Source organism: Rhinatrema bivittatum, chromosome 2 (genome assembly GCF_901001135.1).
Source record: "Rhinatrema bivittatum chromosome 2, aRhiBiv1.1, whole genome shotgun sequence".
Taxonomy (NCBI): Eukaryota; Metazoa; Chordata; class Amphibia; order Gymnophiona; family Rhinatrematidae; genus Rhinatrema; species Rhinatrema bivittatum.
In genome coordinates this window covers 190,908,517-190,934,627 of record NC_042616.1, presented here as the reverse complement: position 1 = coordinate 190,934,627, position 26,111 = coordinate 190,908,517, and the positions used below count along the sequence as shown (strand labels likewise).

Genomic DNA, 26,111 nt, shown 5'->3' with positions numbered 1-26,111 from the left:
TCTTTTTTCTCTCCCTACCCCATCTGACCCTCTCCCCACCCTTCTGACCCTCGCCCATTCTACACCCCCCACCCTCTCCTTCCCCCCCTTCTTTACCCTAGGTTCCCTCCTCTTCTTCCCCCCCAATCATCCTTATTGCTTATTTAACCTACTTGTTAATATCAACTTGTACATTTGTATATATTTCTCGTATTATTCTCCTCTGCCCTTGTTAATTCCTACCTGTTAATGTTATTATTGTAAAGCCTGTTGCTAATTTATGTTACATTGTGAACCGAGGTGATGTTTTGCAAACGTGCCTCGGTATATAAGAAACCTCTAAATAAATAAATAAATAAATAAATATGGTCTCTCTGGGATACATTACATAACATTCGGGCAGTTGCATTTTGTATTAGCTGTAATGGTTGTATCATAGATTGAGGTAAGCCAAGGTATAATGAATTACAGTAGTCTAAAGAGGATAGGATTAATGCTTGGATGATCAGTCGGAAATCATTCGAAAGAAGAAGTGGTTTAAGCTTTTTTAACATATACATTTTGTAGAAAGATTTTTTTACAGTTTCAGATATGTGATCAGTCATTGCAAGTCTGGAATCAATAACTATACCCAGGTTTTTTGCATGAGGTTTTATGTTAATGATTTGGTTCTCAAAAGTGAAAGTTGATGGTGGTTGGTGAATTGAATCAGGTACGGTTGATAGATTAGTTCTGTTTTGTTTGTGTTTATTTCAGCCTGTTATGGGAAAGCCATGTTTTTATTGTTGATAGATATAAATGTAATAGAGAAAAAGTTTTGGTCCAGGAATCCGTGAAAAGTATAGTAAACTGTATATCATCTGCGTAAATTTTAAAATTGAGGTCTAATCCAGCAAGAAGTCGGCAAAGAGGTAATAGATAGAGATTGAACAACAAAGCTGAAAGTGCAGAGCCTTGTGGTATACCTGTCTTAGTGGAGTACCAGTCAGAATGATAATGACCTATCATAATTCTTTGTTTACAATTTGTTAGAAAAGAAGAAAACCACTGTAGGGCAAGACCTGTAATACCAATCTGTGACAGAGTGGAAAGTAAAATGTCATGATTTAGCGTGTCAAGCGCAGCTGAGATGTCAAGTAGTACCAGTATGTAATTGGAGTTAGAATCAAAGCCTCTAATGATTGTATCGAATGATGATATAAGGAAGGATTCAGTACTGTGACCTTTTCTAAAACCATGTTGATTGTTTTGCAAAATATTATTCTCTTCAATATATTCAGATATCTGATGTAGTACTGCAGATTCTATAATCTTTGCAATGGATGGTAATGAGGCAATTGGTCGGTAATTGGTTAAGTCTGTAGGGTCTTGATTTTTCTTTTTGGGGATGGGAAGAATAGATGTTTGTTTTAAGGAATCTGGAAAAATGCTCTGGGATAGAGAGGCATTTACTAAATTTGTAATGGCAGGAGCAAGATGATCTTTTGAATCTCTGAGTAAAAAACCTGAACAAGGGATAAAAGGACTGTTAGAAGGTTTTGATTTTGATAATATGTTGATGATGGTTTTATCATTGACTGGGGAGAAATCTGAGAAGGTATAAATTATTTTGAGGGAGGGTGTTGTTTGGGATAGGTAATGAGACGAATTCTGTTGAAATGTCTTCTGTTTTGTTTCTAAAGTATGTAGCAATTTTAACGCAAAACTCATTAGATGTAATAGAGGAAGGTGTCTTTTGTATTGTAGTTAAATCATTTGCAATCGAAAATGATATTCTAGGATTACCATATGCGTTTTTTATTTTTGTGGTGTAAAAGGCTTTTTTAGTGTTTATTATTTCCTTTTTGCATTTTTGTAGATAAGCATAATATTCTTGTTTACGCATAAGAAGAGGGTTTTTCCGCCATCTTCGTTCTAAGTTGTGGAGTTTTCTTTTGGATATTTTTAAGGAATCATTATACCATGTAGCAGATTTTTTTCTAGTTGTTTTCTGTGGCTTCAAAGGTGCAATTTGATCTAAAGTCTCTGTGATTGATTTATTCCAAAAGGTTAGCATTTCGGTCACGTCAGAATGTGGATTTTGATTAATTGTTGGTATCAAAGTATCAAGAAATAATTCAGTGGTTATTTTCTTTCGACATAAGGTTATGGGATTACAATTATAAGGACTGATATTTTTACATGGGATTTTAATTTTACCTGTGGCTTTTATGAGATAATGATCAGACCAAGGAACAGGTATAATGTGTGGATTAAGTTCAATGATAGATTGATTATAGAAAATTTGGTCTAAGGTGTTTCCTAATCTATGTGTAAGGTCATTCAAGAGAGGAATAAAGTTTAATCCATTTAATGCATCTATTAAATTTGTTTGGGCAAGGTTTTGTTGGGTCTTGTTAAAATGTAAATTGAAATCGCCAGCAATAATTGTGTTAGATAAATCACAGGGTAGTGTAACTAATGTTTCTAATAATGGAGATTCATGAGTGTAGAGTATTCCTGGGGAGCTATAGATCAGGCAGATGTTCACAATGTTAGTAGTGATTAGAAGAATTTCTATTCTTGATTCCTTTATAGTGATAGCTTTTTTAACTGGAGATAGTGAAGATTTGATTATCGCTAGTAAACCACCACCTCGACAATCAGCACAGGGTTGTGATATAGGAATGTAACCATCTGGACATAGATTATTTAGAGTCACAATATCGTGTTCATATAGCCATGTTTCAGTAAGTAAGATTATATCAGCTGAAGAGGTGGTTATTAAATTGTAAATTATTGGTGTATTTTTCCTGGTGGATTGAATATTTATTAAGAAAAATGTTAATGTTGTAAACATGATAGCATTCAGCGTAGGGTATGTATTATAAGTCATGATTGGGGTTACTTGCTGAGATCTGGGATACGTAGTTTTTGATTGTAGAGGTCCATATCTTCCTTGACCAAGTATTGTAGAAATCTTCATGTTATGCTTGAAGAGAAAGTCTTATATTATCTGTGAAAAGTAAAAGATAAGTCGTGCACTCAGGAGCGCACGAAGGGGCGCACAAAGGGGCGTGCCCCTTTGTTGCGCTCCTTCGGTGCGCGGCGTGCGCGCCTCCGGCGTTGCGCAGGGTCCCTTGTGGCTGATCCGTGAAGGGAATAAGGAAACCCTCTTGAAAACCACTCAGTACAGTATTTACCCCAGCCCTATTAGGATAATGATCCAAACATGGAAGCATCACTTGCCACCTCACAGGGTTTGGGGCTAGGGCCAGTTCCTTCCCCTCGCTTGTCATGAGGATATTGGTTAGCCTGGTGGAATGCAGCACATTGACTGCAGATGTGTTTATATCTGCAATTGGTCATGGAGCAGGTGCCATGGTTGTATTTCCAGCAGGTGTCACTTGTGCCTTGAATACACTTGGTTTGCCCGCTGCATGTAATCTCTCTACAAAAGGCCGCAAACTGGGTTTGGAGTCAATAGCTGGGGTAGTCATTTTTCTGAACCACAGGCTGATGTCCTGTCTTTGCCATGAAATGGCAGACCTGCTGGCCATTCTCTCATGGAAGGCATCATCATAGTTGAGCCATGCGAAACCACTGTATTCTCTGTATGCACCCAGGATAGTGTCTAAGTAAGAGAGCAAGGGCTGCATTGCAGCGGGCTCTGAATGCAGCATGACTGAGGCCAATCACACAAATGCAAACACCTAGTTTATGATCTCTATTTGCTTGGGCTTGGCTGCTTCTAACTCCTTTCTCCTCTCCTGCTTAGACTGACCCCGCCTCCATCAGGAGGAACAAATCAATGTATTGCCTGTGTCTGATATGATGCCTAAGGGACCTGGGCACTAGTTCCCAAAGTTCATGTTCCAATTCCAGCCACTCGTGGGGGTGGACAGTGTCCTCCCAGTCACACCTGGATGCCATAGAACCAGATCCTGAACTTTGGGAGGAAGAAGAGAAGGAGCTGGAAGAGCCAATAAGTGAGGAAGATGAAAATGACACCTGCCTGTGTCTCGGCAGCTTGTGCCTATCCCTGCCTTTGTGCTCCTTTAGCGGAACTTCTTTTATGCTTTGCACATCAGGCTTACCCTGTTCCTTGTCAGGCCATGCCAACGGTGAAGGGATCCACGGAATCACGGATTTGCGAGGAACGATTCTGTGATGGGACTCTGTTGAGTGCACTGACGACTAGCGATGTATATTACTGCGAGCGTCAATATCTCCACCTTGCTGCGGGCCGTCCAAAGGCACTGCAGGCCGCTCTCTGACTGTGGCTACCTCTGAATTGGGCTGGGAAGTGTCTGAGCTCTCTGGATTCCTCACAACTATCAGGATATGGTGAGAAATCACGGTGTGGGGGCAGTGGAGATCAAAATGCAGTTGGGGGAATAGCGAGGCCATCTGTCCCACTTGGGCCATGGGTAGACATCGTAAGACCTGTATCCCCAGTAATTCGTGACACTGTCTGGATTCCCATAGGGGTGACCATTGTACGAGGACCTCTGGTACGGCCTGTGCCAATCACGTGGGCCTGGACTGGTGTGGAAATGCTCAAATGGTAAGTGGGAAGTTGGCCATGATGGGAATCTGTACCTCATCTCATCCCTTGGCTACATGAGATCCTAACATTGGGCTTGCAAGGGGATGCTGAGGCATGTTCCGCACGGCCAACCAGACTTTGCGCATCTGTATCAGGCACAGTGTTAGTAGGGATAGGTGGGATGACTTGCATCTGGATGACTGCCCAATCCTTGATTTCCTCTGTCTGAGAGCACCGATGCCGCTGCTGCTACCCTCTGACACTTTTCCTCTACTGCCCCCATTTTTTGACAATTTAGCCGGATTATGCTCTCCCATAGGGGTCTTATGGGACTTTACGCCACATTTTGCGGTTCCCTTATTAGTAACTTTTGCTCCTTGAGGTGGCCCAAATGCCCAACCTCCTGTCGGTTTCTAGCTCCCCTGCGGTCAGAAACGCCTGTAGGCGGGAGGACCACGGGGACGGGACCAGAGGGTTCTGGACTCAGGGTCGAGGGTACCTAAAACCCCCTTAGTGCATGGTTCTTTGGCCTGCCGAGCTACAGCCAAGGAGTTGGACCTCAAGGACATCTGTACAAACTTTGGCTGCACCTCCTTATGATAACGCAACCCAAACAGGTATTGGACGAATTGCAAACATATTAAGATAAGATTTTATTTTAATAGTTTTTTTGTAGCGCGACAGGAACAGGCAGGAGTGCAGCGAAAAGCAGTGGCACATCTGTGCTGGGAGGCTGCCCATTTCCTTTGGAGGAAAAATTCACTCCTTCATGGACATTTATGCTAAGCTTAAATAGGAAGACTGCAAAATACATTTAAGGTCAAGATATAACCTACTAAGGGAATCCGTATCCAACTTAACCCCTAAACACAAATAAAAGCATGAGTAAAAAGCTTCCTAAAGAAAAGGAGATCCTGTGACAGGCAGACTTCCATTGAGAGAGGGTTTCACAAAGGAGGACCAAGACAAGAGAAGGCTTGATGTCTTGTACTGGTTAGCCTTAATTCAGAGAAAGCAGATGTCTCCAGCAAGTAGGCAAATAGTAAGTCAGCCAGTTTCTTAAAGTCACTGCACCAGTAACTCTTAACATTTTCAAAAATCAAGAGAAGGATCTTTAAAACTTTAGCATGATATTTAAAAAGTAGCCAATGTAAATGAGTTCTGAATGGAGCTATTCAGTCAGACCAGCTGGAGTTCAACAGCAGACAGACCAAGGAATTTTGCACTAAATGAACCTTTCTTATTGTTTTTTTGGGAGACCAGCAAAAACTGAATTGCAGTAGTTAAGGCTGGAGAGTTCAAGAGTATAAATAATCATTGGAAAAACAGCTTTATCCAGAAATGAGAAAAGATGTTCAATTCTGGCTAATTATAAAAAAGAAAAGCTGTTTTTGCTATTGCTTTCACATGATATTCCATAGACAGTATCAAATCTAATACAATGCCAAGGCTCCTAATCTGAGGGCTAAAATGCAGGGTTAATCTCTCTAAAATAATTGACTTGTCATCCATTGGCTTTCTACCGACCCACATGGTACCTCAGTCTAATTAGGGTTAATTTTGAGCTTAAGAGTATTTCATCCATGAAACAATCTGAAAAAATAGTGGTTCAGATGACAAAAGCACTCTCGGAATTAGACCCTAATAACTGTCAAAAAGATAATTTATGTAATGGTCTTGCATTACTTCTCCTAGTGATCACAAGTAAACAAAAGAAGGGAGGACTGTACTGAGCCTTGCAGAACCCTGCAATCCAAGACTCACCTAATAGAGCCCATATCCCCTATCACAACTTCCTGGATTCTACCTAGTAGGAAGGATTTTATAAGTACAATTTAATGCATGGCTTGGCCACACAGATCAAACAGTTATGCCAATAATAACAAACAATCTAACATGTCAAAAGCCACTGTAAGAAAAAGAAGCACTAGAAGGGAAGTATGGCCACTGTCTAAGCACTGATATGTCATCTGTTAATGCTAATAGTACTGTTTTGGTACTATACCATATGTGAAAACCAAAGTGATATGGGTTTAGTTGGGTCATCTTACTGAGACTGTTCCTTCTTCCTTCAAACAGACTGTGATAATGCCGCTCCTCAAAAAACCTTCACTGTAACCTACTTGCCCTGCTATCATCCCATCTCTCTCCTCCCTTTTCCATCTAAACTGCTTGAATGCATCATTCATGTCCACTGTCTTGATTTTATATCAATTCAAGCCTTCTGGATATGCTCCAGTCTCGGTTTCTCTTGCCACATTCCACAGAAACTGCTCTCTTCAATGACCTCTTTGTGGCAAAGGGCAATGATCTTTACTTGATCCTCGTCTTTCTTGATCTATTTGCTGCTTATGGCACCATTGATCACCGTCTACTCCTTGACACACTGTACGCTTTTGGATTTTGGGACTGTGCTATACCCTGATTTTCTTCTTCCATCATACTGTTACTGTGTCCTCTAATGATTCTTCCTCCACTGCTGTTCTCTATCAATCAGCGTGCCTCAAGGCTCTGACCAGGTCCTTCTTCTCTTTACTATTTGCACTTCTTTCCTCAACACTGATCTCCTCCCATGGCTTTTAATACTACATTTATATCGATAGCTTCCAGATGTAACTCTGTGCCAGAAATTTCACCTCAAATCCAGTTCCAAATTTCAGCCTGCTTGTTATCACCTGGATGTCACAACACCTTAAGAAAGCCAAGACAGAACTTCTTGTCTTCTCCCCAAAACTTACACCCCCTCTTTCCTCTTTTTCTGTCTCTGTGGTTGGTACACTCATCTTCCTGGTTCTCTTGGCTTGAAAACTTGGGGTTATCTTTGATGTGTCTTTCTCCTTCTCTATGCACATGCAAAACACTACTAAATTGTATCATTTCTTCCTCTGTAACATCACAAAAATGTGTCCCTTCCTTCCTGAGCATGCTACCAAAAGATGTATTCATATGCTTTCATCTCCTGCTTAGATGACTGTAGCTTGTACTCCAGGGAATTTTGTGCAAAAAAATTAAAAATTCTGCACACAATATATTCGAATTCTGCAGACTTTATTTCTTCATATCACATAATATAATCACTGTCTTTTTCTAATAATTAATTTATAATGCAATACAAAAGCAAGTTATTATTCAAAGAAAATGCAGAATTTTTAAATTTTATTTTGCAGAATTTTCCCCTCATAAGACCTGGCTCTTCTTGATTACTCTCCACTCCCCCAGGCTCAATAACTCTACCCAGATCTCTCACCCTTATGGCTTGAAATCCTTCTCCATGCTTGATCTCTCTTTCCCCTTAGGTCAATTCCCCGGGTTACTCACTATACTCCCTTCACCTTTCCCCCCATGGTTCACCACTTATCCATCCCTTTCTTCCCACCAGCTTTCTTTCTCTACCCCACAGGCTCAAACCAACACCCTGCCCCTTTCTCTGCCTCGCTGAAAGAACTTCACATGGCTTAAATCCCTCTCCCACTCTTTCTCTATGCTCCCCTCGGTTCTCTTCACCCCATCAAGACCCCCTAGCTTTCTGTCCACCCATTTAGCAAATGTCTGTCCACCCATTTAGCAAATCCCAAGCTTTCTCTCTGTTTGCCATCACCCAGATTTGACTTCTGGATTGGGGACAGAGAAAAAACTCCCCCTCCCCAGTTATCTCCCTTCACTCAAGCAAGACCCCTAGTTTTCTCTCTGTCTGCCACCTCCTCTTTAGCAAGACACAGCTAACTTCTACCAAGCTCGTGGTCTATCTCGTTTGTTGAGTCTCAACTGGATCCCCACGCTGCCTCCTTCGAGGCCAGCCAGGCCATGGCCAGTGCTGCAGGCTTATCTCTTCTGCCCTTTCTAGGCCAACACCGACCATCCCAACTCTATTCTGAGTCTCATAAACCAGCCTACTGCTGCTCTTTTTTCACTTCTAGTTGACACCGTCACTATTCTTTCCTCTCTTCCAGTCCATGTAGGCTTCCACTGCTGTTCCCGTGCCTAATTCTGTTGGACAAAAGCAGAATTCTTCCCAGGAATGCAATTCTGTGCAAATTTTGTGCAATTACATAATGCAGAATTCCCCTAGAAGTAAACTTACTCTTTGCGTTCCTCCCATTGGTCATTCTCCACTGCAGTCTATTCAGAATTCAGCAGTACGATTTAACGTTCTTCAACGTTGCCATGAACATATACTCTCTCTTCGCTAGTCGCTATATTGGCTCCTTGTTTGCTTCCTCATACAGTTCAAGCTTCTTTCACTTTGCAATTTCTCATTACCTATCTTCTCTTCTCTCTTCCCGTACCATTCCTCTTGACCTTGGTTCATTGGGAAATTTGCTCTTATCTGTGCCTTTCTCCTCCACTGCCAAATCCTGACTCAGCTTTTCCCACCTTGCTATGCCAAATACCTGAAATAGATTTCCTGAGTTTGTGTATCATGCTCCCTCTCTAGCCATATTCATTTCCAGTTTAAAAACTTACGTGCAACTGCTTTTAAATCCCAAGTACTGTTCTATAATAAATACACTTTTTACAGATCTGTCTTGATTAGATTGTAAGTTGCAAAGAGCAGGGACTGTCTCTTATGTGTTTTTGTACAGCACTGCATATGTCTAGTAGCACTTTAAAAGTGATAAATAGTAAGTATCAGAAGTAGGCTGTTGTCAGTTTCCAAAAATTCCTCCAGTTCAGTTTCAATAATCTTTCTTAAAAAGGATAGAGTTGAAACTGGTCTATAGTTACTAGGATTATCCTTCCAGGGATGTTGCTAGGCATAAATCCATAGGGGCAGATTTTCAAAGGGTTACACGCATAGGGGCAGATTTTCAAAGGGTTACACGCCTATTTTCAAAAGGCCTGGCAGTGCGTGTAAAGCCCCGGGACGAGTGTAAATCCTGGGGCTTGAAAAAATGGGTGGTCCGGGTGCGGGGCGGGGGCATGGCCAGAGGCCTCTGCAAGTCACTGGGCCAGGGCATCGCATGCCAGCGTGTGCAAGTTATGCCTGCCTCTGCCAGGCATAACTTGTGAGACAAAGGTACCGGGGGGGGGGGGGGGGGGGTGTTCAGCTAATCCATGACAATCACAGGCCATCTGGAAATCAAATGTTCCCAGGTATGATAGATTTTATATCCTTGTTTGTTTTAATCGTTAGTTGTTGTTTGATATGTATTCTATTTTTAAAATGTTTTTGAGGTTGGAACATATTTTTAGAAAGTTTTAGAAGTTTTTAATTATTGGATATTCAATTTGTCAGCTATTTTGAACTTTTCTTTATAATAGAACTAGCCGTTAAGCCCGTAACAACGGGCTACATTTAAAATTTTTTTTTGGTCCATTTCCTTTCCACTCCCTCCCCCTCATCTCCCCCCTCTAGTCTCCCTCCCCTCCCCTTCCTTCACTCTCACCTCCCTCTCACCTCCCCCCACCTCCCTCTCTCTCACCTCCCTCTCACCTCCCCCCACCTCCCTCTCTCTCTCCTCCTCTCACCTCCTCCCACCTCCCTCTCTCTCTCTCCTCCCTCTCACCTCCCCCCACCTCCCTCTCTCTCTCTTCTCCCTCTCACCTCCCCCCACCTCCCTCTCTCTCTCTCCTCCCTCTCACCTCCCCCACCTCCCTCTCTCTCCTCCCCCCACCTCACTCTCTCTCTCCTCCCCCCACCTCCCTCTCTCCTCCCCCCACCTCCCTCTCACCTCCCTCCCCTCACAGCTCATCCACAACCGGCAGACAGGGGCGTGTCCCTCCCTCGCGCACGTCGCCAGAGCTACTGCTCCTCCCGCTCCTGCTTCTTGCCGCTCCTGCTCGCCGTCGCTCCTGCTTGTTGCCGCTCCTGCTCGCCGTCGCTCCTGCTCGTTGCCGCTCCTGCTCGCCGCCGCTCCTAAGGAGCCAGCACCATTTTTTTTTTCTGACACGCTGCGCTCTGGCCGATGTGTGCGCATGCGCAGTAGAGCTGCTCTCTACTGCGCATTTGCGGCACGTCGGTCCGGGCTCCCTTATAGGTATGATGATTTTACTATTGATTTATTTTTCTTGATTTTATGGTTTGAAATTTTATGAAGAATGGCAATATGTCAGTTTTTCCATTGTTATGCTGTATACAGAGTCTAGTGTTGTGCTTTTCAGTTCAGTTTTTGTCTGCACATTTTTAATTTTTATTTTATGGCCTGCCTTTCTTCTGTATTTGATGAGTGTCTATGTTCTGCATGCATTATCAAACTTGAGGTATTCTGCTAGCGAATAGTATCCATGTAGGGTTCTATAGCAGCTAGATTTGTTCTGTTTTGTAATAGTACATGAATTAGTGTTTTAAGGCCTGGGGTAATATTCACAGCATTGCCTTTTCAATAGTAGGGTTGTTACTATTTCAGTGCTGGCAGTTAGTGCTGTTTTGATATGGGAGGTTTACTAAATTGTAATTAGAATTCACTTTACTCATGACTTTGAGTGTCAAGCTTACACCCAACATGGTAAAATAGTCCTAACACCAAGTGAGTTTTAAGTGTCTTTTTTGCCTTTTAGCAGGGTTTTCTGGTTGACATACAATCTGTATATTATATTTACAGGCACTGCTGCAAGTGATATTTTTATCTCAGAAAACTATACTTTGAATGTCCTTTGTCATGTAAAATCTATTATTATAAAAGCTTAATTTCTACTTTTGTGGGTGGGCCAGGTGTTGGAGGTTTGGCTATGGCTGGGGGGGGGGGGGGGGGGGAGGGAAGGCTGAAGGCTTGCTAAAAGTGCCTAATACCCTTACACCAGCTCTGCTTACAGTGTAAAGGGCTTATTTACTAAGAGGTCACTATTCAAAGTTATTTACAGCCCGATCCAGTAAAGTCCGTGGGAGAGCGGACTAACGCCCGCTCTCCCGGCGCGCGCACCGGCCCCTTGCCGGTGCGCGCGATCCAGTATTTAAATTAGGCGACGCGGTGCAAACGAGGAAAGGGAGGCGCTAGGGACACTAGCGCGTCCCTAGCGCCTCCTTTTGGCCTGGAGCGGCGGCTGTCAGCGGGTTTGACAGCCGACGCTCAATTTTGCCGGCGTCAGTTCTCGAGCCCGCTGACAGCCACGGGCTCGGAAACCGGAAGCCGGCAAAATTGAGCGTCCGGTTTTCGGCCCGACAGCCGCGGGCCGAATTCAAAAAATTTTTTTTTTTTTTTTACTTTTTTTTACTTTTGGGGACCTCCGACTTAATATCGCTATGATATTAAGTCGGAGGTCCCCATATTAAGTCCCCATATTAAGTGCACATATTAAGTGCCCCATATTAAGTCCCCATATTAAGTGCACAGAAAAGCAGTTTTTACTGCTTTTCTGTGCACTTCCCTGGCGCCGGAAGAAATTAGCGCCGACCTTTGGGCGGCGCTAATTTCTTAGAGTAAAATGTGCGGCTTGGCTGCACATTTTACTTACTGGATCGCTCGGGAATACCTAATAGGGCCATCAACATGCATTTGCATGTTGAGGGCGCTATTAGGTGCCGCGGGTGGGCCGCGTGTTTTCCTCCCCTTACTGAATAAGGGGTAAGGGAAAACACGCGTCCAGAGCAGGGTGACAGTGCGCTCCGACGGCGCACACTTTACTGGATCGACCTGACAGATAGATAACTTGTAGGGATGTGCAGACCAAACGTTTAAGTTCAAAAGTCCATAAGTCGAAAGGGGGTCCCATTTGCGGTCAATATGGACATATGGAGAATTCCATAAGTTGAGTCTATGTCCATATGTGCAAATAAAAATTTAAACCCCTCACCCGCCTTAATCCCCCCCCCCCCCCCCCAAGACTTACCAAAACTCCCTGGTGGTCCAGCGGGGTCAGGACGCCATTCCTGAACTCCTTTGCAAGGAGCACGTGACGTCGGCGTCACGTCGGAGTGACGCGGCGTCACGTGATTCCCCTCGGGTTCGCTCCGGGACCCCTCGTTGGGCCCAAAAGGAACTTTTGGCCAGCTTGGGGGGGGCCTCCTGACCCCGCTGGACGTCGGCATCACGTCGGAGTGACGCGGACGTCACGTGATTCCCCACGCGTCCGCTCCCGGACCCCCCCCGGAACTTTTGGCCAGCTTGGGGAGTTTTGGTAAGTCTTGGGGGGGGGGATTAAGGAGGGTGAGGTGTTTAAATTTTTATTTAGATCAACAATCGCGATTTCCAACGTATTTAACATAGCTATGTTGAATACTTTGGAAATCCGATCGTTTACGCCTCATCATTTTTTTAAGTTAAAAAAAAAAAAATAAGTTGCGTTTTCCATTTAAGTTCAAAATGAATGCACACCCCTAATAACTTGTGAGCTATCCATCAAAATGTCTAGCTTGGAATATTCCCTTTGCTTATCCATCTAAAAATTAGCTGGATACGTCTTTATCTGGCTAGACAAATAAAAAAGGGGCAAGTTGAGAGCATTCCAAGACAGGGCAGATTTGACAAATAATTTATGTGGCTAACTCCAATATTAAGAGTTAGTCAGATAAATTGTTTCTCTAATGCTAGATATGACCAAGTGCAGATCTAAACTTATCCCAACTCACCAAGAGCGAAAGTGCAAAAGGAGAACAAGCTTCTTTCAGAAAGTTCAGCAACTTTCCTCCTTGTACACTTGGGTCCATTAGGGGGAGGCTGGACTGTTAATACACATAAACACATACATGCTTTTGTATGTGTCAGAGGGAACGTGAAAACATAAGCGTGTGAGCATGTGAGAGACAGCTTGTGTATATGAATGTGTGAGAGCAAGAGCATGTGTGTGAGAGTGCATGTGGGAAAGAGCATCTGTGTGTGTGTGAGAGAGAGACAGTATGTGGGAGACAGCATGTGTGTGTATGAGCGCATGTGTGTGTATGAGCACATGTGAGTAAGCGAGTATGTGTGTGTATGTGTGAAAGCGAGAGCATGTGTGTGAGAGAGATAGAGCATATGTAGGAGAGAGAGCACCTGTGTGTATGTGTGTGAGAGAGAGAGAATGAGATAGCATGTGGATGACAGAGCATGTATGCATGTGACATGTGTGAGTAACCTAGTGTGTGCAAGTTGGAGATTGTGTGTATGTGAGAGAGAGAGAATAGAAGGTTTGTGCAGACCCCATCTATCAAATTACAACAATCTCAAGATGACTAGAAATCATTTAAAAATATGTGTTGGTTTAATTATTGAATGTTATTCTATTTGTCAACTGTTTTGAAATATGTATACCTGGTGGAAAGAGGATAACCAATGGGACAGTGCTATACCGGGGTACAAATTATATCGCAATGACAGAGAGGAGCAGTCGGGAGGAGGTGTGGCGCTTTATGTCCGGGATGGCATAGAGTCCAACAGGATAAACATCCTGCATGAGACTAAATACAAAATTGAATCTTTATGGGTAGAAATCCCTTGTGTATCAGGGAAGACTACAGTGATAGGGGTATACTACCGTCCACCTGGTCAAGATGGTGAGATGGACAGTGAAATGCTAAGAGAAATTAGGGAAGCTAACCAAATTGGTAGTGCAGTAATAATGGGAGACTTCAATTACCCCAATATAGACTGGGTAAATGTATCATCGGGTCACGCTAGAGAGATAACGTTCCTGGATGGAATAAATGATAGCTGTATGGAGCAATTGGTTCAGGAATCGACGAGAGAGGGAGCAGTTTTAGATCTAATTCTCAGTGGAGCACAGGACTTGGTGAGAGAGGTAACGGTGGTGGGGCCGCTTGGCAATAGTGATCATAATATGATCAAATTTGATTTAATGACTGGAAAAGGAACAGTGTGCAAATCCAAGGCTCTCGTGCTAAACTTTCAAAAGGGAAACTTTGATAAAATGAGAAAAATTGTTAGAAAAAAACTGAAAGGAGCAGCTACAAAAGTAAAAAATGTCCAAGAGGCGTGGTCATTGTTAAAAAATACCATTCTAGAAGCACAGTCCAGATGTATTCCACACATTAAGAAAGGTGGAAAGAAGGCAAAACGATTACCGGCATGGTTAAAAGGGGAGGTGAAAGAAGCTATTTTAGCCAAAAGATCTTCATTCAAAAATTGGAAGAAGGATCCAACAGAAGAAAATAGGATAAAGCATAAACATTGGCAAGTTAAATGTAAGACATTGATAAGACAGGCTAAGAGAGAATTTGAAAAGAAGTTGGCTGTAGAGGCAAAAACTCACAGTAAAAACTTTTTAAAATATATCCGAAGCAGAAAGCCTGTGAGGGAGTCAGTTGGACCATTAGATGATCGAGGGGTTAAAGGGGCACTTAGAGAAGATAAGGCCATCGCGGAAAGATTAAATGATTTCTTTGCTTCGGTGTTTACTGAAGAGGATGTTGGGGAGGTACTCATAATGGAGAAGGTTTTCATGGGTAATGATTCAGATGGACTGAATCAAATCACGGTGAACCTAGAAGATGTGGTAGGCCTGATTGACAAACTGAAGAGTAGTAAATCACCTGGACCGGATGGTATACACCCCAGAGTTCTGAAGGAACTAAAAAATGAAATCTCAGACCTATTAATAAAAATTTGTAACTTATCATTAAAATCATCCATTGTACCTGAAGACTGGAGGATAGCAAATGTAACCCCAATATTTAAAAAGGGCTCCAGGGGCGATCCGGGAAACTACAGACCGGTTAGCCTGACTTCAGTGCCAGGAAAAATAGTGGAAAGTGTTCTAAACATCAAAATCACAGAACATATAGAAAGACATGGTTTAATGGAACAAAGTCAGCATGGCTTTACCCAGGGCAAGTCTTGCCTCACAAATCTGCTTCACTTTTTTGAAGGAGTTAATAAACATGTGGATAAGGTGAACAGGTAGATATAGTATACTTGGATTTTCAGAAGGCGTTTGACAAAGTTCCTCATGAGAGGCTTCTAGGAAAAGTAAAAAGTCATGGGATAGGTGGCGATGTCCTTTCGTGGATTGCAAACTGGCTAAAAGACAGGAAACAGAGAGTAGGATTAAATGGGCAATTTTCTCAGTGGAAGGGAGTGGACAGTGGAGTGCCTCAGGGATCTGTATTGGGACCCTTACTGTTCAATATATTTATAAATGATCTGGAAAGAAATACGACGAGTGAGATAATCAAATTTGCAGATGACACAAAATTGTTCAGAGTAGTTAAATCACAAGCAGATTGTGATAAATTGAAGGAAGACCTTGTGAGACTGGAAAATTGGGCATCCAAATGGCAGATGAAATTTAATGTGGATAAGTGCAAGGTGATGCATATAGGGAAAAATAACCCATGCTATAATTACACGATGTTGGGTTCCATATTAGGTGCTCCAACCCAAGAAAGAGATCTAGGTGTCATAGTGGATAACACATTGAAATCGTCGGTTCAGTGTGCTGCGGCAGTCAAAAAAGCAAACAGAATGTTGGGAATTATTAGAAAAGGAATGATGAATAAAACGGAAAATGTCATAATGCCTCTGTATCGCTCCATGGTGAGACCGCACCTTGAATACTGTGTACAATTCTGGTCGCCGCATCTCAAAAAAGATATAATTGCGATGGAGAAGGTACAGAGAAGGGCTACCAAAATGATAAGGGGAATGGAACAACTCCCCTATGAGGAAAGACTAAAGAGGTTAGGACTTTTCAGCTTGGAGAAGAGACGACTGAGGGGGGATATGATAGAGGTGTTTAAAATCATGAGAGGTCTAGAACGGGTAGATGTGAATCGGTTATTTACTCTTTCGGATAGTAGAAAGACTAGGGGACACTCCATGAAGTTAGCATGGGGCACATTTAAAACTAATCGGAGAAAGTTCTTTTTTACTCAACGCACAATTAAACTCTGGAATTTGTTGCCAGAGAATGTGGTTCGTGCAGTTAGTATAGCTGTGTTTAAAAAAGGATTGGATAAGTTCTTGGAGGAGAAGTCCATTACCTGCTATTAAGTTCACTTAGAGAATAGCCACTGCCTTTAGCAATGGTTACATGGAATAGACTTAGTTTTTGGGTACTTGCCAGGTTCTTATGGCCTGGATTGGCCACTGTTGGAAACAGGATGCTGGGCTTGATGGACCCTTGGTCTGACCCAGTATGGCATTTTCTTATGTTCTTATGTTTTATTAGTATGGTTTTACTATTGTGATGTTTTATATTTCTTAATTTTATTTTATGGTTTCTGTGGAATGGTGATGATTCAGTTTTTCCATCGTTGCACTGCATACAGAGTCTGGCTTTTTACTACTAATACTTAACATTTTTATAGTGCTACACGACATACGTAGCACTGTACAGACACACAAAAAAGACAGTCCCTGCTCAATAGAGCTTGCAATCTAATAAGACAAATATATAGGAGAAGAGACTTGGGTATTTCATAAAGCAAGACAGTTAAAAAAAGTAAGAAAAGTAAGTTAGTTGATGAGGCTAAAAGCAGACAATCAGGCCTAAGATTTAAAAGAAGCTTCAAAAAGTTGGGTTTTTAGATGGGGATTTAAACACTGTGAGGAGGGAGTATGACGCACCAATTCAGGAGGACCTGTTTTGTTTTCTTTGTAGGAGATGTACTGTTTTGTTTTTTTACAGTATTGACTTTTCATAGATAAGATTGTAACTGTTTGAGTGCTAGCACTTAGTGTTGTTATGGTATGAGGTGTTTTCTATATTGTAATTGCAATTCAGTTAACTCATGGTTTTCTGGGTACCAAGTCCGCATTTAAGATATGTTACAATAGTCCTAATACCATATAGGATCTTAGGGGTGCTAGATCAAATTATTTCAATTAGTAACCATGGAATACTAAGACTATCAAGCAATTCAGAGATATAAACTAAAGTAACAATACATTTTTAGAGACTTTCCCATATGTTAAATAGGAAGTCTTCTAAGTAGTAAAGTATACAAACAAAAATTTTAGCCCTTATGTGTTAAATCTTGTAGGAATTTTTATATTTTTCTGATGCCTCATATAACAAAGAAATGTAATTTAAAGAGCATTGAAATGGGAAAAGGAGAGGGAAAATCTTGGTGTCCAGGAGCTTCAAAGTTCAGAATTCTCCTGAGCTGAAGGTAGAAAATTTCATTTTTAGGTATATGAAGATAACACATTGAAATCACTACGAGGATAACTTTTGAATGACTGCCATGCAGCAACATATGTGTATATATGGCTGATTCAGCATGTGTAGTTTTACCATAGTTAGTATTTTATAACCTGCTTGTAGCATATATGCATGTATTATAAAACATGCATTTATTTGCCCTGCAACATATGCATATATGTATGCTTCTCTGTGAATACATGCAATCAGTTGACAGCAAGTATTTCAATGCATTGAACACGTTAAAAATATATATGTGCATATTTTACACACGAAAATAAAATGAGACTTGTGTGAATCAGAATTTATGCATGTAAGTCAATATATTTTCATAAGTGAAATTTCCAGTTTTACCAGTTAGAAAATCTTTTGGGCTTAATTTTCTAATTTACTTGTGTAATTTACATGCTTAAAACTGGGTTTTACATGTCTAAAGGCACCTTGCACTTGTAAATGGGCTCAAATATATGCCATTCCATTGTTAATAGGCTATACCTGCATTAAGTGGCTTTTCAAAATTGCTATGACATTATGTTACATTTACATGTGTAACTTCTTTGAGAATTCACCTGTCTTTTAAAATAGCAACTTATGGGGTGGATTTGAAAAGGGTTTTGCACGTAAATCCTCCTGCGCATGCCGAGCCTATTTTGCCTAGGCCCGGCGACACGCACACAGCCCCGGGGCTTTGTGAAAGGCGCGGGGGCGAGACCGAGGCCTCCGGCACAGCGGCCATGCTGGGGGATCGTGCGCCGGCAGCTGGCCATGTGTAATTTACAAAATAAAGGTGGGGGGAATATAGGTAGGGCTGGGGGGCGGGTTAGATAGGGGAAGGGAGGGGAAGGTGGGGGAGACGAAGAAAAGTTCCCTCCGAGGGAACTCCCCTCCCATCGGGGCTCCCCTAGGGCTCGGCGTGCAAAAGGTGCACTAGTATGCACCCCCTTGCATGTGCCGACCCCGGATTTTATAACATGCGCGCGGCTGCGCGTGCATGTTATAAAATTGGGGATACATTTGTGCGCGCTGGGTAGCACGCACAAATGTACCCCGCGTGCGTATGTTTAAAAATCCGGCCCAGTGTGCGTAACTGTTGCCCCATCCCTGAATGCCCTTAAATCATCCCCTTTTTAAGCTCATATATGTTCACGTGAAAGCAAAAAATATGTGTGTAAGTTTGAGATCTATAAAAAAGCATGTACATATATAGATGCTACTTATGGGCATATATGCTCATTTTTACGCACTTTGAAAATTCATCCCTAATTATATGTATATTTATAAGGGGGCATTTTGGAAATGAATATATATAACTGCCTGATAAAAAGGAAATTGAGCTACAAAATGTAAAATCTAATATTTCTAATCTTTTTTGGTTTGGACATTTTTTTAATGGGAAAAAACATTCTCAATGCATATTACAAAACTATTTCAAATTACAATAGCAAAAAAATGCAACATAATTCAGTACTATTCCTAAATAAATAAATACAAAACATAATTCATTCTATAAAATAGAACCTAAAAATCATTCATTTCGCATATAAGTCATTAACAAAACAATCAATACACTAAAAATCTAACATTGAGATCCAAACCACCCCACACTTACTGGGCAGGAGAAAGCATAATCCATTAAATAATTAATAACCATATCCATAGCTAAAACCATTCACAGTGTATCAATCCAGCTCAAGAGTAAGACCCTAAATTAAGTCAAAATACAACAGCAGCATTTCCTTTTGATTATATTTAGTGCCAAAAGTCAAGAATAGGATTTTGTTTTGTGGCAAAAAGCAAATGTTACTGATTTGAACTAGAATAAAAAACTTAGGGGTAGATTTTAAAAGAAGCGCGATCAGCCTACTTTTGCTTGCGCATCAGACTCAAGCAAAAGTACGCTGGATTTTAGTAGATACGCGCGGAGCCGCGCGTATCCACTAAAATCCTGGATCGGCGCGCGCAAGGCTATCGATTTTGTATAGCCTGCGCGCGCCGAGCCGCGCTGCCTCCCCCCGTTCCCTCCAAGGCCGCTCCGAAATCGGAGCGGCCTCGGAGGGAACTTTCCTTTGCCCTCCCCTCACCTTACCCTCCCTTCCCCTACCTAACCCACCCACCCGGCCCTGTCTACACCCCCCCCTTACCTTTGTCGGGGGATTTACGCCTCCCGGAGGGAGACGTAAATCCCCGTGCGCCAGCGGGCCTGCTGCGCGCCGGGCCGCGACCTGGGGGCGGGTACGGAGGGCGCGGCCACGCCCCCGGGCCGTAGCCACGCCCCCGTACCCACCCCCAAAACGCTGCCGACACGCCCCCGGAACGCCGCGACGACCGGGCCCGCCCCCCGACACGCCCCCCTCCGAGAACCCCGGGACTTACGCGAGTCCCGGGGCTCTGCGCGCGCCGGGAGGCCTATGTAAAATAGGCTTCCCGGCGCGCAGGGCCCTGCTCGCGTAAATCCGCCCGGTTTTGGGCGGATTTACGCGAGCAGGGCTCTGAAAATCCGCCCCATATGCTTTACCCAAAAATTTTTTTACTGATCACATTTGTGCCCACTACTGTGATATTGTACAAAATATCTTTATTTGCTACCACTGACTACTTTTGGCTTGTAAGCAAGTTTAGGGGTACAGGGACACTGCCAGTTGCCTTCCCACCTTACTTGCAATCAGGAAAAGACAATGTGTATTCTCCTCAGAAATAGGCTTTTATTTATTAGATCTGGCAGGGTTTAGCATTTAGAAAATAACAATTTCTGTCTCTAACGTCCTGGCCACTAAGCACCAGTTTTCCCTAAAGAAAGGTCTGTGTCATGGGTGGTAACAGACATGCCATAAACCTCAGCCTGCTTAATCTATTAATACTTATGGCTAACTCGCTTACCCCTGGTACTGCTTCAGGTGATATCCCTCTATTTACCTCTGAAGCAGACACTGGCTGGAGGTCTGGAGAATGTGTGCAGGGGAAAGATTTGCTTCCTGGGTTTGGCACAGGCAGAGCTGCTGGTGGTACGGGCTTCAGGATCTGGTACTTATCAGGTTGTATGGGGCTGGCTCTCACCCCTCACCATTTCAGACTCCATGTCACTCTCCACACCTGATCATGAGTCTCCTTTCTCTGATCTCCTGCCCCAGTCTCTTGGCCACACCTAATCTCCCTCCTCAATAGCAGGGCTGCTGGTTTGCTTCAGGTTTCCCTTTCTTTTCAGAGATGCTCTCCAGACTCACTCCCCTCAGGGTTTGCTTCCCCAGGGGGCCCTTCACTTTTAGGGTTTGTGCTCCTTTTTTCCTTTTTCTTTGCCCACCCCCCCCCCCCCCCCCCCCGCCATCTTTTTTTTTTTTTTTTTTTTTTTAACAGTTACTATTTATTTTATTTATTTAGCAGGTTTTATATACTGATGTTTGGTGTTGACCTTCACAATGGTTTACATTTTCTTTGTAAAAGCAAAAATACAATCATAATAATATAAAATTATTCTTTTTTTATGTTTAAACGGTTTTTTATTGATTTTAACACCACTAACATTTTCCGGGAGGGCTCCTAAACAATCAGTCCCTCCATAACAAACAAGAATATTCAATGGTACAAGAAATCCCAGTTACACCCTCCTTACCCCCTCCCCCATAAGTTCCAGTGCCATCTGTAGTCCAATTCTTTGACCAGAGTATTTAGTCCTCTGCAAGGAAATCCCCTAACAGTCCATCACTGATTTACTATACTTTCCATCTGCTAAAATGCATAAGCTAATGAATGATCACATGGTGGGTGGAAGATCCTTTGCCGCATTGGAGGTCTTTCCCTCTCCCCTCCCCATTACTTCGGGGGGTCCTGCCACATTGCAGATCTTCTTCCCTCTTCCCATTGCTTCAGGGGGAGAACTGCCACGTCTGTATGCCAAGCTGTCCGCCAATGTCACCTTTTTTCTCCATCTATGACTGCCCCTCCTCTCTCTTCCAAAGGTGGGGGGTCTTTGTAATCTCTAGTTGCTTGGCCCATCCATGACTCCTGCTTATGAGCTTAAATTGTTTTCTCTCTATCTGCTTTGCTCCTTTTGACACAGGAACTTGCAAACAGGCACATCTTGATAGAGTATCCTTCAGTGCATCAGGGCAAGGCCTATTTTTTCCACCTAGACAGTACTGTTTTAAAGTTCACCTGGTAGATTCTTTCTCTTGCTGTGAAAGCATTTGGGGCCTGTACACTTCTTTGGCTATTATTGATTTATTTTGTGATTCAGTGGTGAAACATGAGATATCTCCCTACAAGCTTCTCCCTCCCAAAATGTTTTAGTTTGCTATGAAAGAAAGACCCCTCATCTACAGTGTCATAATAAAAGTAAATTACAATTATTACGCTTGGACAAATATGAAGTAGGAAGTGGCCAACAGAGACAAAATCAAATCCAAAACATGTTGGCAAAGAATTTTAGAGAGATAGTTTTGATGTTATGTTTCTTAACTGCAGAATGTACCGATGGTGGACATCAAATTCTTCAGAATCCATACAGAAGTGCTGATTTTGACTCCTCAAGACTACAACAATCAGATAATCAAGAGCTAATATGTGACTACTCACTGTCACCAGGATGGTACCGTTTTATGATCTTTGATAAACCAGCTGAGATGCCAACAAGGTGCATGGAGGTATTGGTCCAGCTGTTTTTACTATTAGATGAAACAACTGTTCCTTAATTCTAGAGCAGTGCTTGTAAATCTTGCTATTTTATTACATCTGACAAACAAGGTGAACTATGAACTTGGAGACCTATAGTACTGCTATTTTGCAATATTCAAGAGGTTGCCTGAACTTGCCATGTTGAGCTGATGCCTGTTTGGGCAGAGAGAATGCCTATGCGTGCTTTAGTATTAATGCATCTAGTTAGGAAAATAAAATCTATTGCAAAGATGATTTTCTAAAAAGTCAGTTCATTTCACTTAGTTCAAGCTACTGAACTAGAATTTTACTATCACTTGTGCTGATTGCTCAGTCTAATAGGAAAATGCACAGACAATGTTTTTGTTTCAGTTTGTTTCTTTCATTTTCAGGCCACTTTCAGCCTGAATTTCATTTTAGGGGCTATTTTTTTTCCAATGAATTTAGTTTTTATTATTTTTGGAAAATAGTGTGTGCTACTTGCACATAGCAATCAGTTAGTGTAGCTGGGTTTAAAAAAGGTTTGGCTAAGTTCCTAAGAACATAAGAAATTGCCAATTGCTATCATAATGTTGACTTAGGGAATAGCCACTGCTGTTACTGGCATCAGTAGCATGGGATCTACTTAGTGTTTGAGTACTTGCCAGGTACTTGTAGCCTGGATTGGCCACTGTTGGAAACAGAATGCAGGGTTTGATGGACCCTTGGTCTGGCCCAGTATGGCAACTTGTTATGTTCTTATTTACTTATTTTCTGAAGCAAAAAATATTTTTCATAGTTTTTATGGCCATTTTTTATGCATTTTGGATTTAACTAAATGGCTATTTTCAGTTCAGATTACCATTCTTTTTTAAATGAATGCACATCTCTACAATCTAGTTTGTGTATTTGGAAATAGCAGAATAAAAAGCTATGGGATGTCTGAAGGAAGGGGGTCTTAGTAGACTTAAAAGCTTGCACCTTTCAGGGTATTTTCCAAAGCCATATATACAGTATATATATAGAGAGAGAGCTAACCTTGGCTAGAACAAAGCCTTTAAAAATGCATTGTAAAGGCTAAATTTCACCACTTGTATTTTGGGCAGTCCCAAGGCTAGGGTGGAAGAGAAGTTACCTGGCTGGCATTAATTTCAGAACTAGATGGCTAATTAACTGGCCAATCCGATCATAAACCACTAAAGACTTGTTTCATGGCATCTGAGAGCAGTGCATCAGTCTGCTATCTGCTCATATGGGATATGAGTAAAGGAAGTGTATTGTGCGTTGCTGTCTTGTCTGTGTAATTTTTGCTTTTTGTGTTTTATTTTACTTTACTTTGGACGATTTTTATCTGTAAAGTGATTAAGAAATGGTGTCAAATATATAAGTAAAATAAAATCCTGAGCACAGGAATAGCTGGCTTAAATCTAGTCATGCTATGCCTGTATCAAGAGCTGACAATCCAGCCCCTCTCATACCCAATCTCCCTTATAGTGTCCCCCATCCTGAACCCCCTGATGTTTTAGGGTTGTGCTGGAGGTGGACCTTTGGACCGAGGTGGGGTTGACTCAACCCGTAGGTAGGGACCTACAGGTCCCTACCGTCGGCAGGCGAAGTGGGTTGATGGACGGAGACCAGCTGGCGCTTCACCAATACCAGTCCTCGTTCCCCGCGGGTTGAGCCTTTGGGTGCCAGGGCCAGCAGACTTAGATGGGCCTCCATATGTTGTCGTCAATGGAGAGACTGAGGTCAGCCCAGAGAAAGCAGTAGAGAGATGATACAGTCTAGTACTGGACGAGGTAGTGTCCCGGAGACCCAGGCGCCAAAGGAACAAATTCAGACAGGGGGCGCCCGAGCAAGAGCAGGCCGAAGCCTGAATAGGCCAAGTCCAGGACATAGGCTGAAGAGGCATCGTAGAGCAAGCTTGAGTCAAGGCTGGCGGCAATCTGGAAGTAGTGGTAAGCAAGGCTGAAGTCTGATCATGGAGATAGTCAAAAGTAGTCAGGCGATGCAGAGGTCTGGGTCTGGAGAGAGGCAACGGAGTGGTCAGGCAAAGCAGAAGTCCGGGCTTCGACGTGGTCAGGCAAAGCAGAGGTCCAGGCTTGGAGAGAGGCAACGGAGTGGTCAGGCAAAGCAGAGGTCCGAGCTTCGACGTGGTCAGGCAAAGCAGAGGTCCAGGCTTGGAGCAAGTCAATGACGTGGTCAGGCAAAGCAGAGTCAAAGTCTGTGTAGGCAATCCGAGGAAGGGTTGAAGAGCAGGAACGCAGGAACGAAGGAAACGGGAACTGGGGTCAATGAGGAACAGGAACACAGGAACGAGAAGAATCTCTCAGGAGGCAACGAGTACTTAACCAGCAAGGAGACCTGTTGCAAAGGCAAAGGCAAAGATAGGGAGTGGAGCCTGGGCTTGTTGCGCCTGTCGGTCGCAGACGGCTGTGACCGCTGTTGCTCACCAATTTTCTCACTGCACTGTCTCCTATGGGTAGCCTTGTGGCCTCACCCAGCTTATGCGGACCTTCACACCCATATTCCTGGGCCTCAATGGACGCTGCCGACCGCCATCTTGCCCTTGGAGTTCCTTAGGCATGCGTGCGCACTCCCGGGCCAGTCTTAGGCACATCATGGCGGGAACCTTGGGGGCACCCCCCCCCCCCCCCGAATGACGTCATTCTCCACAGACTCTTAAGTTGGCTGGTCCTGCCTGCCTACGACTTAGCAACAAGTTCCTTCATTGCTGAATCCTTCGCTCACTTCCGACTTCCGTTCCAGCTCCTGCCTTTGGTGTGAGATGTTCCTGGGTACCTGCTCCTCGGGGGCCCTTTTCCTCATCTCTGGCTATCCGCTCCTTGGAGGGCCTTGCGCTGAAGACTGCTTCATGCCCCGCTCCTCAGGGCTAATCCTGGAACCTTCACATCTCTACTGTGAGTACCCTGCTCTGCATACCACTAATACTTCATCTCTACAAGAGCTTTCATTGATGTACCGCGCTTCACGGACCACTGCCGTATCATTTCTACAGAGGAGACCTCATCGGTGTACCCTGCTCTGCGGACCATTGATGGACCTGCTCTACAGAGAAATCCCCTTTTGGGTATACCCCATTTCACAGACTCTGTGGCACTCCAGTGTCTGTGTGACTTTCTACCACACTCCCTCCTCTGCGGGCAGAGTCTCTCTCTCTCTCTCTCTCCAGTTCCTGCTGTCAATCACAACTAGCAGCCGAGACCTTGCCTCCTGATGGTGAGGCTCACGGGGCTCCTCCCTGTCAGCGGTGTTGTCTCTCACCTCGGCCTAGGGCCCATATACCCACAAACCATAACAGGGCTTAAATACCAGTGCTCCACTGACGTCATCATCCGGGGCTGCGGCTCAGTTCCCGCCACGGGCCCTACTTAAGGTTCAGTGATGCGCGCGTGCCTAGGGCGGGGTGTGGTGCTGAGTAGCAGCATCTCTCCTCGGGCCACACGGAGAGGCCCGACATGGAGCGGGGACACCAGGTCTGTAGCTGAGCCGGAGGCACCGGGGTGGCCCGAGGACGGAGCTGGTGGCCTACCGCCGCCAGAGACCAGGGATCAGGCGCTGGAGTTACTGAAGAGAGGTGAGGGGGCTGTGCCGCCGGTCTGCTGTGGACGGCACGTGAAACATTTAATAATGTGACCTGATCCTCACTAGCACAAAGTCCAAACAACTTTGTAATGGCCCCTGCCTTTCCAGAAGTCCAAACATCCTCCTGATTTCCTCCCTTCAACAGAAAGCCAAACATCCTGCTAGTGTCCCCTCTAGAGCCCAATCATACCTATGACCTCCTCCCCCTGTCTCCCACAGATCATCTTTCCTCTTGTACAGACATCACCTCCCCAGCATTGTCCCAATGATCCCCCTCCAAACCAGACACTAACTACCACCTCTCTACTCCTCTACTCACCTCCCTAGTCTATCCAGAATCCCCACTCTGGCTGAA

The 26,111-nt window shown here is 43.5% G+C and overlaps 1 protein-coding gene across 4 annotated transcripts in view; it reads left to right on the top strand.

Moving 5' to 3' along the window:
• Nucleotides 1–26,111, top strand: part of VWDE (von Willebrand factor D and EGF domains) — a 268,951-nt gene that overhangs the window by 33,053 nt on the left and 209,787 nt on the right. For all 4 annotated transcript variants that reach the window (XM_029588981.1, XM_029588980.1, XM_029588982.1 and 1 more), the window contains exon 2: nucleotides 21,983–22,161. In XM_029588981.1, coding sequence (XP_029444841.1) covers nucleotides 21,983–22,161 — 179 coding nt within the window. The remainder of the gene's footprint in view (nucleotides 1–21,982; nucleotides 22,162–26,111) is intronic.